A 13,336-nucleotide genomic window follows, 5' to 3' on the forward strand; every position below is an offset into this window, starting at 1 on the left:
GCACCCTACAGTCACAAGATATAGCCAAAATCTATGGGATTAAAGGATAAAAGGATGCAGTACTCAACAGAAGGTTGGTACTCTGCATTCTGCATTTCAGCCACCTGTCATATGGTTCAGAGGTTTTGTTGCATAGCAGAGTCATCCGAAGAAGCTTGATGGGCTACAAGAAATGTCTGAAAGTCTAATGTGATCAACATTGATGTTGCACCTTGTTTTTTGTCACAGTTATCCAAATTAATTCATTCACTGCTCCAGCCAGTGAAGAAATATGAATGCTGACTGAACTAGCCCATAGATCAGGCTGTGTCAGCAACCAGAGAAGTGGTATGCAAGGAGCTAACGGTCCTGACTATTTTCTGCAAATAAAATATTCCTTAATTGTCTTTTTCAAAGCAGGTTTGTCTGGATCCGTTTTGTTCCCCCAGAAGAAGTTGGAATACATCTTTGCAGTAGAAAGATGATACATAAAAAAACCCTTCAGGTGTTGCCCATGTTTATAGGAATGATGGACATTTAAAAAATAAATAAATCAATCAATTTATCTTAGAGGGGGTAAGCTGCATTGTTTGCATAGTCAAATGGTCCCACTGGAAAAAAAAAAAAAAAAAAAAAAAAAAGCAGCTGGGACAGTGCAGAGAAAATGCCAGGACTCTAATTTACTTTTTAAAGGCCCTTGGTCAGAAGTATAGCAATTCAGATATCCCTGTTTGAAACCAGCAGGGAATATTTGTTAAGGAACAAAAGCTCCAATTAGTATTTTCCACACCCTTTCACAATTTTCTCTACTGCTTTTGGCTCTGAAGCCCTTTATACCAGCCCCTTTGTGCTAGTGAGAGGAGCTGGGAGGGCCCAAGGGGGCCAGGAGCGGGCTGTGTGTTTGAAAAGATGGTACCAGGATCATAAGCATGTCATCCCCAGAAAGGGACAAAGTATCTTCTTCAAAGTCAAGTAGCTCCTAATTGGGTCTGAGCTGAGAAAATGGAGCAGTGGCTGCCCGGGAGCTGGTACCTGCATTGACAGCAAGGCGAGCCTGGCGGATGACCACCTGAGGACCAATTGGTGTGGTGGGCTGCAGCTTGTGCAAGCCCTTGGCGATCTTCAGGAGTTTGCTTGAGGCATCAATCCAGTACAGGAACCGGTCAATCAAGAACACGATAGCAGCTGCCGTCACACAATCCTTGACCATGATGGAAGCTTTCAAATAAACCTGAAAAGAACACCAGTGCCATGGGGCTACCTGGAAGAAATTCACGGAGCAGAGGCTCTGCCAACTGTTTATAGAAAATACTCAGCTTTAGCAATACTTCTCCTAAAAGGGCTGCTACATACCAGTTAAAGACAGATTGAATTTCCTTAGTCATTTGTTGTAAGGCAACTGCACAGTTTTGTAAGCAAGTAGAATTACAGAACAATACAAGAAGCAAGAACTAGCAATTAAAAGACTGCCTCAACATTTCTACTCATAACCTCTGTCTTCCTAGGCATTCACAAAAGGGAGTAAGTCTTTGTAGCACTGATTAGATATTTACTATAACCTATAATTTGACCAATTCGGCCATATTTTCACTTTAACATCGAAAGATTCTGTTTTTTTGTTTTTGTTTATAACTGCATGTGGTTTTTTGTTTGTTTGTTTTGTCTTTGTAATTGGCGTTCAGTATTTGGAACTATATAATTTGTTAGTCTGTTAATGAATTTAAATTATACCCAACAGATTAATAACAGTAATAACAGTTAGTTTTAAAGGGAGTCTGGGGAGACTGGAAATGGTCACTAAAGCATTTGTCTCAGATGGGACTACCTTCTGTCTGAGTACTACATTTTCAAGAATATGACTCTCAGCTTTTCTTTTCCTCTTTATCCTTAGAAGTCCCCTAGGAAATGGGGGACATTTAGGGACCATGTGGCTACCTGTGGAACCAGACCCTGGCTATAAACAACCAGCATCAGTGCAGCTTTAAGTTTGGATGGAGGATCAAATCTTTGTATACCACAAATAAACAAACAGGGCAGGCAATGCTTTCCCCTTGCAGATTACCTTTAATAACCTCCGTAATTGCAGGAACTCTTTCTGTATTCCAAGAGCCGTCACGCTGACATGAGGAATCACACAGAGCTCCTCAGGCAGCATGCTGTTAAGATGACAGAACCCCAGTAAAACCACCATGAGGCCTCACTGAGGATGCAAAAGGCCACATCGATGGCTACCAAACCACTTTCTGTGGTAGATAGCACATCACTTTCAAAAAGCAGCAATCAGCTGTAACAAAGGACCCATCTCTTTGGCCATGGAGTCGCAGGGGTGCTAGGCACAGCTGTGGCTTGCCTGGACTTCATGGCAGTGGCCTTGTGCTGCCATCAGAGCCTTGCCTCCTGGTATCCCACTTGGCTCCAGTGCCAGGGAGCTGGCAATGCTCAAGTACCATGTCGTGATATGGGAGAAATTGCAAGAGAATAAAGCAGGAAACACCTTCAACTATACGAAATCTCTTCATAAAAAGAATGTGTTTCTCATAGCATTCCTGTCAGCCAGTAAATCTGCTAACACAGTGGCTCAGGCCGCACTGCATCATCAGAGGATGACTGACAAGAAGGCTTTGTGAAAATCCCCACTAAAACACTCAGTTGGACAGCTATCTTCAGTTTTTATCTTCAGCATGTGTTTCCTTCCCTTTTTTCTTGCGTAGACGCACAGGCCCAAGAGCGCCATGTCAGAGATGCTGTTGATCACTCCAGTCACCACTGGGCTTCTTGAGCCTCCCTCATTGCCTTCATCCTGTCCAGACTTCTGCTCTCTTCTCTCAGTTCAGAGAACCACCTCCTGACAGCAAGACTCATTCTTGATTTTAGCAGCTTAATCATCAAGTGATTGAGGACAGGAATGGCAGCAGCCTGAGTAACACTTGTTTCTAATGAACAGAGCCCTCTGAGGTGTGGGGAAAGCCCATATCAAACCATCTGGAGATAAACTCGTGACTATGGCATGAACGCTGGGCTGCAGCATCAGCCCGCTTCAAGCATTTTCTGGCTTGTTTGCACTTGCCTCTGCACAGTGAGGCAGATTTGTGCAAATTTCCTTTTTCTTTTTTTTTCTGAGCCTGAGTTGGATTTTCTAAGAGGATGGCACTTGAAAAGGATTCCTGGAGCTCCGCACCCACAGCCCGCTTGTGCTGGTCAACAATGGAGGAATCCCCCTCTCTAAGCACCTGTAAACTGACACTGCAAACTATCCATTTGAAATGCTCATGAACAGGCCATATATTTAAGCACAGAGCATCGCCTAATCTATTTTTTTTCCTCCCCTTCTTCCTTTAATAGATTGGAGCACAAAAGCCTGAGAGAGGGTGACCTACCAAACAAAAGGGCCTTTGAGTCCCTAGGAAAAGTAGACTTGGAGGAGGATGGAAGGAATCCAAGTGGCCCTATTATTTCCACTTGCACTAATTAGACATTTTTCTGTCAGCTATTGAGCACTGCTGAGAGGCCAAACTCACTGAATTCATTTCTAAAGTGTTTACAGAAGTTTGCATCTGTTTGTGTCTCTTCAGGAGGAAAATAAGCACTTCAATAGCATTGTGGAAAATCTAAACGAAGCATCCTATTCTGAAGGGCTTGGCAGTCTTGCAGCTGCATAATTTAACTCCTTGCTCAATGCCGAAACCTCTTGTGTCCCTCTCCAAAACCAAATGGACACAAAATGTAGAAAAGTCAAGCCAGGGGGAGAGACTCAGCTACTTTTTCCTGAAAGGCCGGGCCGCACGCTGTGTGGCACACAAGGACACGGTTCGGTGTCAAGCTTTGCAATTATGTTCCCGGCAGCACACCCAGAAATCCATACCCACGCCTTTCACCCACTGCCAAATGGCACCACTCAGGAATTCCTCAGCCCAGCTCGGCTCTCACTTACGGGCACGTTGATCTTCAGAGGGGACGAGTGCGATAAACAGGTTACTTGCTGTCTTTCTCACTGCATCCACATCAAGACGGAAGGGGGAAAAGAAAAAAAAAAAGAAAGAACAGGGTATGTGCGCACTTTGTTTTAACATCTGTGTCCGTGATGCCCAATGCATATGTCTAATTGAGTTTAGGACACAAAGGGAACCTCACGCCTGGGAAGTGGAATCAGGTGGTGACAGAATTAAATTTGCACGAGATTTCTATACATGGACCGTGGGGGAAAATGCAAAACAGCCTTTAGTGAAGGGCTTGTCCTTAATGGCGATGAGTGGGAGGGTGTGCTGTGTGCATGGTTTCCTGCATTAGTGGGTTAACTCCTCCTCACGCCGGGGCCGAAGTTTGGGTCCCAGTGTTGGGTTCAAAGCCGTGATGCCTCCTCTGCATTGACAATGGGGCTGCTCCCGAGAGGGAGCAGCTCAGAACCGGGGCCATCTGGCACGGGAGCTGGCAGCATCGCGTCAAAGGGAAATTATTGGTGCATAGTAAATGAGGGTGGGGAGGAGGGGAAGGGAGTTGCAGAGATCTTATGTGGCAGCTGATGTAAGAGGAATTACAAGCCCAAATAAATGAAATATTGATTTAATCCACTCTCTCTGCCCTCTTTATAAGGCGACAGTCCCACAGGCAATTCCCCACATAGCCTGCAGGTGCAGAAGGGTCCCTGTTGCAGAAACATCCCTGCAGCATCAAGGGTTGAAATCATTTTTAGAGTGTACACACAGTTTTGCAGGCACTCTGGACTCCTGTGTTTGCCTACGGTCATTCACCTCACCCTATTTTAGTCTTTATTTGTAATCAAGGCTGAGGTTTTAAACCCTAAAAATCCAAGAGCAGTCACAATAAACTCAAGCTGTGTGCACAGAGCAGACACTTCCAGGTGCCAGGTTCTCCCTCAAGATCTACTGCTAGTTAGCATTTCACTGAACCCTAACAAATTGCCCGTCTCTTTCTCCCCCTACATTCGTACCCTGTCAGATTAAACACACAGTCAAAACAGCAATGGATTTGGCTGAAGTCTTGCCCTTTTACCCCACGCACTGTTAGCAAAGCCTGTATTTCCAAGAGACCAAAGCTGCTGTCACTGCACGGGACTTCTCTATCAATCTCAGCCTTTCAGCTGGCAATCAGAGCACACTCTGCAAATAACAATGAATTAAGCCTCCTACCACCTCTGTGACTGGCAGGAGAAAGCATGGCCATGATGTGCAGATGGATAAGCCTGAACACAGAATGGGTGAGTTGTGCAGTAAGTAGTTGCAGAGGAAGGAACGAGAGGTTCCTGGACACTTTCCTCTCTGCTCAGAGCAGCAGAGGATCCAATTTAATGGCTTGAGTGACTGGAGCTCTCAATTAGCTCACATTATTCATCCTGAAGGCAGTGGAGAGTTGGGTGTTTATTCGATGAGCCTAGCACTAGGTCAATTATTAGCAACTCAAAACACCGCAGAATGGATCAGTTTTGACAAGCTGCCTCATCATCCTTCATGAAGTGGGAAACTATAGGGGCAGCAGGGCACGTTCCTTGTTCTGTTCCCAACTCCTGCTCTTAAGTGCACTGCCTCCTCCATCGTCACTTGCTCCATCAGAGCAGAGCCAGGAGAGCCCACCTGGCTGCACCATGTCCACATCCTCCGCAGGATGGAGAAGGACACATACCTCAGCACAACATGAAGAGAAGGCACCACCCCTGCCCTAGCTGCTGCTTGCAGATTGAGGGGTCAATGGGAAAACACTTGTCAGTGGGACCAGGAGACACTGCCATGATGGATTTGGACATTCTCAGGAGAAGCGTTTTGGGGCAAGAATAGAAGAAAAGCCTTTAAAGCACTGAGGAAACTTCCTGAGCAGGAGCTCCTGTGGGCCTTCTCTTTCTGACAGCAGGGATTTGAGGGACCCCTGGAGCAGAAAGATTTTGCTGACTACTAACTGTAAGTGTAACAGGAACTTTGCGGCACCGATTTGCTCTTGCTGTGCTCAGTCTTTAATTAAAAGCCTATTGGTGTTTCCTTGTGTTACATTAAAATACTGTGTTAAAGGAGATATGTTAGTACTTCAAAATAGCTAACTGCCTACGAGAAATCCCTCCTGATAGGGCAGTATCAGTACCCTTATTATCATTTACAGATCCAAGAGTCTCCGAGAGTCTCTTTTCCTAAATCTGTCCTCAAAGTAAAAATCCATTTGAGAAGCAGTTGGAGGGGGGGGTGGGGAGGAAAGCACAGTGACCCCAGTAAGACAACACAAAACCTTTTCCAGGGACGAAAGGCTCCATGAAGCATCATCTGAGAACAGTAAATCCTGCTGATGTGCAGAGCTAACAAATAGCCCTGTTGGTACCCAGGACTGCAGCTCATGTTTTTCTCCTGACACTGCCCATGCAAGTCCTGCTGCAGTTTTTTTCCATATGTGCAGTGGAAGATGAGTGCTTTGCAGCACTGCACGTTAGTGGGACAGGGCTGAGCAACTGCACTGCTGTGCTGAAGCTGTCCCACTGAAGCTGCTGCTTTGGCTGGGCAGCATGAGCAACACGTGGGATGTTGGCCATTCTCCCACATTGACAGGGCCTGATTTCTGATATTTCTCGCTCAAAAAGCCCCAGAGTGACAGGGTTTGCACAGCATAAGGAGGCCAGGGTGCCACCAAGTCCTTCATGAGTTGAGTTCCCAAAGAAGCTGAGTTCCAAAGAAGAGCTCTTAAGAGGCAAATAGCAAAAGGTCAGCCAGAATGACCAAGATTCTAAGGGCTTTGGTTCTCCTGTTACCACACCAGTAGGTATGGGGAGGAGAAAACTAAATCCTCAGCTCCCTCTTCAGCTGTTTTTCAAAGGCTGCAGCTCTCAAGATCCACACACATCCCTAAGGGTATCGGAGCACTTCCCTTAGAATAATTATCCTAATGATAATCCAGCAGCACATAATTAGGTAAGGCCCAGGCAGGGGCTGCAGGGACTTTTTCTCTCTATTCTTTTCCACAGCCACATTAACTACAAGGAGATTTTGTATGACCAGGACCAGGATCTGCACTCCCCCAACCAGGGTGGGGATCAGCTGCACAGTCTCCTGCACAGCTGCTTGGAGGAAACCCGTTCTTGAAGAGTCTCAGGAGCACATGCAACCTGATAGACACCTTTAACCTGAAGGTTATTTCAATAGTGCATTTAAAAATAAACTGAGAATAACTGTCCTTAGTGTAAGTGCATGAGCAAATGAAATCTTTGAAGCTGAAACTTTGTTTTTGCTCTTGCACAATACCTATTGCAGTAGGTCCTGGTTCGTGACTGAATGCCTGAACTTGAATGCAGGAACTACTGCTGCGTGTGGTAAAAATGAAGTGATGTTCCAGATTGTACAGTCAGGAGAGTGGCAGGGTTAGGATGGTATTTTACAGGTTTATAGTTAGAAAGATTACCATGGTGGAAAAGGACAATCAAAAATGATATGCTCACCTCATGTCCTAGGCACACAGTAGAAAACTCCAAAAGGAAGGATCTCCAGAAAGAGATCCTTCCCTAGTGGCAGTCAGCCCTTAAATAGGGTCTAGGAGAGGTGGAGCCAGGCTCCACTCCTTCTGTCATACCGGTGAATTGCCTTCACCTGTGCTCCCATGGCTGACTCAGTCCTTGCCTCAGGTGATCAATCAGTGGTTCAGGCTGTGACTCAACAGTTCCCATACACACATCATTACAAGGGGTTTGAACATGGGTTCTTATCGTATAAGAAAATACAACCAAACGTTTCATGAATAATCCCAAAAGAGATGATATACTTGTACGTAGAGTTGTCTTCCAGTGAAGCCCTCAGTAGGGTTTGCAGAATCAAAGCCTATGTGCTCATGGGCATATTGCCCTCTGTTGGCTGGTCACTGAGCACAAGGGTATTTCCATGTCTCCAGATATGGGTAATCTGCAGGAACAGCAACACTTGCAAGTCTCCCTTTTGGAAGTGCAGCCTCAGCCTTTACCCTGCAAGGTATTCTTTTTTAGAGAAGTTACCCCTGTTTGTTTACTGTGATCCCATAGTAGAGTTGAAGAAAAGCTCTCTAAAAGGATACAGGTGTGGGTGGCTTTGCCTTCTTGGTGCATCGGATGAGCACACAGCCACCAGCATCAGGCATCCCACTTTTTAAAGTGTAGCACTAAGGCAAACCCTTGAAGCCAAAGCCTAATCCGCTTACTCCCTGCACTGGTCTCATGGAGCCTTTCAGCCGACGCGGCGCGCAGCGTAGAACGGCCCAGTCGGGGCGCAGGCAGCCAGAGCTCCACACCGCGCAGTGTGTTATGGTAATGAAGTGCCTTTCATTCAGGGATCTCAAAGTGCTTTTTAAATGTAATGAATTACGGTTTATGAGCTTATTCTGAGCATGGCAAATTAAAATAAACAGAGATGATTTTTTTTTAAGGTTTTGATGAACATTAAATTGGCAAAGACTTAAATATTTTTTTCCTTTGGGGACTTGCATTATCTTTCTGTCCCTCGTGCCAAAAAAAAAGAAGAAAGTTGCTCAGACTTTTATCTTTCCTCATCACACTGTAATCACTTCTCTTCAGCCTCATTTCCCTCCCAGCTTTTTATTCAAAGAACTGAAGCAGCCTTTGCTCTGCCTTGAAATTTTATTTAAAAAAAAAAAGGGGGGGGGAGGAATGAATGAAGGGGAAAAAAAATCCCTTTTCCCGACTAATACTAATAATACAGGTCAAAATGTCAGTCTTTCTACAATTAAATGGAAAACAAAAAAGGTTTTCCCTTTTTCCCATGGTACAATAGCACTGGAATATAAATTACCAGCGAAGATGAAATAATACTTCAAAGCACACAGGGAAAGGCAGCACAATGTTTACAAAGTATTTTCAACCACACGACGAAGCATTGAAGCCGACGGTTACCAATGGACTTCAGGGGGTGTTGGTGAATAGTCTGAAACGAGCATGCGGTGGGATTTTAGGTCCCTATGGTCTATGACCCCATGATATGCTTTGTTTAACAAGGGCAGCTGCAGTTATCAACAGATGTTTCAGCAATAAATAATTGGTATCATCTCAGAAAAGATCCATCTACCTGGGGAGAAGGCATAATGCTGAGAACACTGCCCCTCTATTACCGCCGCATTAATCTCCCATCTATCCAGGTCTCTCCGGGAGCTTACTGCAGGTGTTTGTCCTGGGAGAGAGCAGACAAACGCTGCGAAGCCAGAGTGCTGAGTAGGGATTGTAAAGGAGGTCAACCTCTGCCATAAATTTCTGTCGGAGGCCACACACACCAAAGAAAGAAAATAAATGCCCAAGGAGCAGCACCACCCCCCTGCACATTTGGGATCCCTGGAACCTATGGTGCTGGTGAGGGGATGTGCAGTGGGCACAGCCCTTAGCTTCCTGGAGCTCCTCATCACTGCCCAAAGCCATCATCCTCCCCAGAAAACACCTGCAGGCCTTGCTCAGGCTCTGCTGGGGGAACTCTGCCCCTTGGGCAAGCAAAATATAACTCAGATAAATCAGAAAACAAGAAGCAATGAGAATTCCTTCCTGCTTTCTGATCTTAAAGATAGATAAAATAAGCAGAGTATGCTTTGGGATCCCTTAGCACCTCCTGGATCCTGCAGCTCCTCACTCAGACCGGAGCCTCTTATACACATGGAAGACCATTACATTCTTAACTTGCTCGCCTTGGCTTTGGCCAGCTCAGGTCTCAGCCAAACAATTTTCTGGAAAATCACTAGAAAAGCATTTTGGCTTTATTGCAGTGCCAGGTCTTCAGGTAATAGGCAAACACACAACTTGTTGGAAACAGAAGTGAGCAAGATGAATGGGCAAAGCAAGCACTCAAGCTAAACAAACAAGAAACTCCTCACCTTCTCAGAGAAGGAAACCTTCCTGCCCCAAGCATCCCACGCTTCCCATAATAGCTGAGCTTCATACCAGTAGATCAGGGAGCCTGGCACCAATCGTATCCTGCAGGTTGGTTTTGTCCTCTGGGCCCAGATCTTGCTTGTATTGCCATTTCTCTGGCACAAAGGGCCACTTCATTTCCTTCGCCTCCTCCAGAAGGGTCCTCAAGTCATCAGGAAGCAATGCTGGAAAAGGCAAATTGCTGGCAGTAAGCATAGCCATGATCCCACACAGAACAGCTGCATTGCACGAAACAGAGATAAACCTAGGTTGTACAGAGCAGTTGGGCATAGATCTAAAGGGATGCAATGAAAGACAGTCAGATATGTTTGAGAATGTTTAACTCATCATTTGGGAAAAAAAGTCATTGGTTTGAGTTACTCAGTCTGAAAAAAGATTGAGTAACTCAAAGAAAGCTACAGGATACATCTTCCCTGGGCAGCAGAGAGATCCTTGCTACAGCAGGAAGAAATTGATCCACATGCTTGGGCACTGACAGTGCCTACATGTGCAGAGCAGGTCCCAGCTGGGGCTTGCACAGCCCTCTGTGAACTTTGTGCACTGACCTGGCCACTGCTGGAAGCTCTTTCTTTGGAGGCAGTGTATCGCAGCCATTCAGGTGAGCTGAGGACCTGGTGTGTCAGGATTGCTGGGGCAGAGGACGCCAAGCTCCTGCATGCTATACCACAAGGCTGAAGAGCTGCTGTGCCCTGAGCACAGTCTAGCTCCTGGGTTGTGCTCCCAGCATGAAGCATCACCCATGTGCCATGAAGCCGCTGGTCCAACCGTGTCTCCAACCCATCTGACTGAGAAAGGACTGCTAGTTCGAGCACACAGCTGTCCTTTCCTTTCAGCTGCAACCCACATTTAATTTTCTCCAAACAGCAGTGAAGCTGCAGCTCCTATGTACTGTACTAACCATAGGCCAAGCAGGCTCTCTGGCCAATAAAAGTGGATTAGCAAGGATTATTGACCAGATGGGGTCAATGGTGATCATCAGCTGCAGATCTAACCCCTACTGGCCATTAATCCCCAGAAAAAATCCTGCTCAGAGACCATCATTTCTTTAATGAGGTAATGCAAATAAATGTATTACTACCTATTCTTTAATCTATCCTTTGTGGAGAATGGTAGAAAATACACTACATAAAGATTCTGTTTTGTGCTCATATTGCAGTGCATTCATCAGTACGTTTTTCCTATGCAAAAATAGGAAGTCTGATACGGAGGGCCAGTTTTCCAAAAAGTCACCTTTAGAAAATACATCACTTTTTCCAACACAAGTTTTCTCACTTGCTGCTTCAGGTCTAGACACACTTCCCATTAGATCACAGCGCAACTGCACTGCCCTGCTGGTCTCATATCATGCCTTCAGAAGGCCTAGCCCTTCCCAGTGCAAAGAAAGGAGCCCAAGAGGCAAGCCAAAGGAAGAAGAGTTCCTATCCCCATGCATCTCATGGCTCCTGTGATGATGGCACTGCAAAACTAGGTAGGAGTGGGGGCGCTCTGCCCCCTCACCAGGCCTGAAAACTGAAGTAGGTATGTAGGGTGGCCAAGAGGAGGCCAGCGGTTGAAGATCAAGCTTCCCAAAGTCTTCCTCTAAAGAAGACAAAGAGTGCCTGGAGGCAGTCAAGCACACACTGATATATACTTTCCCTATATAATCCCAATGGGGGGGGACTATTTGGGGGGGGGGAATCTAGGAAAACAGTCATGGGATTCTCACACAGACAGCCATTCTGTCTCCTTCTCTGCCATCTGCTCTTCCCACTCAAACTTAAGCTTACTTAAATAACACCAAGCAGGAAAAGTAATAGTGTCAGAATGTACAAAAACAACCAATGGGATGATGTGGATGTTGGTATTCTCTTTGAAAAATACAGGTATTTCTGCTACCTAATTCTTCCAGTTTCCCATGTCATCCTTGGTTAAGCCTTACTGCCCCTCCTGTCTGATGCACCAAAGAACAAGGAACATATTTAATAGTGAAGTTTCACTCTCAGAGCACCCCCAGCAGTCACTGCAGTTGCACAAGAGGAACCCAGAGCAAGGTTTTCAGCAGGATCTGGTGATCCACAAGCCTCCAGCCACCTCTGATGTTAGGCGTTTGTGTTTGTTTGCTGGGCTTTGAGCCTTGCTCTGATTCCAGTTGTCACCACAAGGAAATAAATGCAATTAGCATGCTAATGATATTAATTTGATACTGTGACGTAGAAACATCCACTGTAAGCACATGAAGTAGCTGGGGAGCTGGTATGAACAATCCTGTAGCCACAAACTGAAATACAACTGCCAGAACAAGAGTGCCAGCAGAGAGCCACTGAAGCCACAGGGCCATGAGCTTTTCCATTCCAGAATGGGCAAACGGGTCTGAGCACTGTAGGCAGAGGTCCTGAGGAGGATGGGAGATCTTTGCAGGCTCTGACTGCCCATTTCCTCCAGCAGCTCACCTGAAGGGCTGCAGCTAATCGAGCAGTTATAAGGGCATCTGATTTACCTTAGCTGGAACTAAACTGATTATTTCTCGTCCGCTGCAGTATTTAATAGGAGAGAAGGGATGAAGAGGGTGAAGGGAAAAAGCTCTACCTGATTAGGAGTTCAAGAGCCTATTCTGAAGGGAGATAATCAAGCTTAAAAGAATTTGTGATGAGAAAACAAAGTAGCCTTTTGTTTAAAACAAAAAGAGAAGAATCTTCCAGCATCCCTGGCAGAAATCTACATGCCACCCTCCAGCACAGACAGGCCGAGGTGCTTCAGAAAGGGCGGCTGACCTCCCAGCGAGAACAAGGCGCGCGCAGAAACATATTTGAAGCAGCCCCGCACTCGGGGCAAACAAAGGGTTTTAAAGATCACATTGATGTGATGGTCAAGCCGGTCATGCAAGCAACACCAAGCATTATTGGCTTTAAACTGGAAAAGGGATGGTACAGCAGATGTGTAACACAAAATAGAACCTGCACAAAATTCAAGTTTTGCAATTTTTTGCTGATGCCTGTACTGTTTCCCTCAGAAATGTCAATCTTGTCCTTTACTGCATTGCCCCGTACTCACTGAAGTTATTTTCTGATGCGGCAGACAGCAATATGTAACCACTCTGCCCTGCACAGAACAGGTGTGACCCCCACAAGCCCAGCAATGCAAACATGGCTCTTCACTGGTGAGCAAAAAAACTGTGGCAGTTACATTGTGGAGCCCTGTGAAAGTCTGACTCTGGAGAAAGCTGAACTGAGCATGTAAGACCTTTCAGTGATTAGTGTCAGCTGCATTTCCACCAGAATTAATGAGTCATTTTTTAAAACCTCCCTTATTACCACAGCACTGAAATAAATGTTTCTAGCCCACAATGCTAGCACTGAAACAAGTGAAGAGCTCCTCTCCTAGCGCCCTCTCTAACTACTGCTTCCCTTCCCGGTTTTTCATTCCAGCCATTAGCTGACATGGGCTTTTCTTTCAAGAGGGATACTGCAAGTTTTTTCTTTGGACACCACTTACAGA

General features: G+C 45.7%; 1 protein-coding gene across 6 annotated transcripts in view; it reads right to left on the reverse strand.

The window, feature by feature from the left end:
- Positions 1 to 13,336, reverse strand: part of ALPK1 (alpha kinase 1) — a 43,499-nt gene that overhangs the window by 17,419 nt on the left and 12,744 nt on the right. For 4 of the 6 annotated variants that reach the window (XM_090139252.1, XM_090139250.1, XM_031596935.2 and 1 more), the window contains 2 exons: positions 9,872 to 10,026; positions 1,012 to 1,210 (listed from right to left, as the gene is read on the reverse strand). In XM_090139252.1, the coding sequence (XP_089995378.1) occupies positions 1,012 to 1,210; positions 9,872 to 9,979 (307 nt within the window). In that variant the 5' untranslated portion in view covers positions 9,980 to 10,026. Of the gene's footprint in view, positions 1 to 1,011; positions 1,211 to 3,910; positions 3,971 to 7,405; positions 8,528 to 9,871; positions 10,027 to 13,336 lie in introns of those variants that run through there. The other 2 variants (XM_090139255.1, XM_090139254.1) reach the window with 2 other exon arrangements.

The sequence above is a fragment of the Phasianus colchicus genome, chromosome 4, assembly GCF_987193195.1.
Source record: "Phasianus colchicus chromosome 4, bPhaCol1.hap1.1, whole genome shotgun sequence".
Taxonomy (NCBI): domain Eukaryota; kingdom Metazoa; phylum Chordata; class Aves; order Galliformes; family Phasianidae; genus Phasianus; species Phasianus colchicus.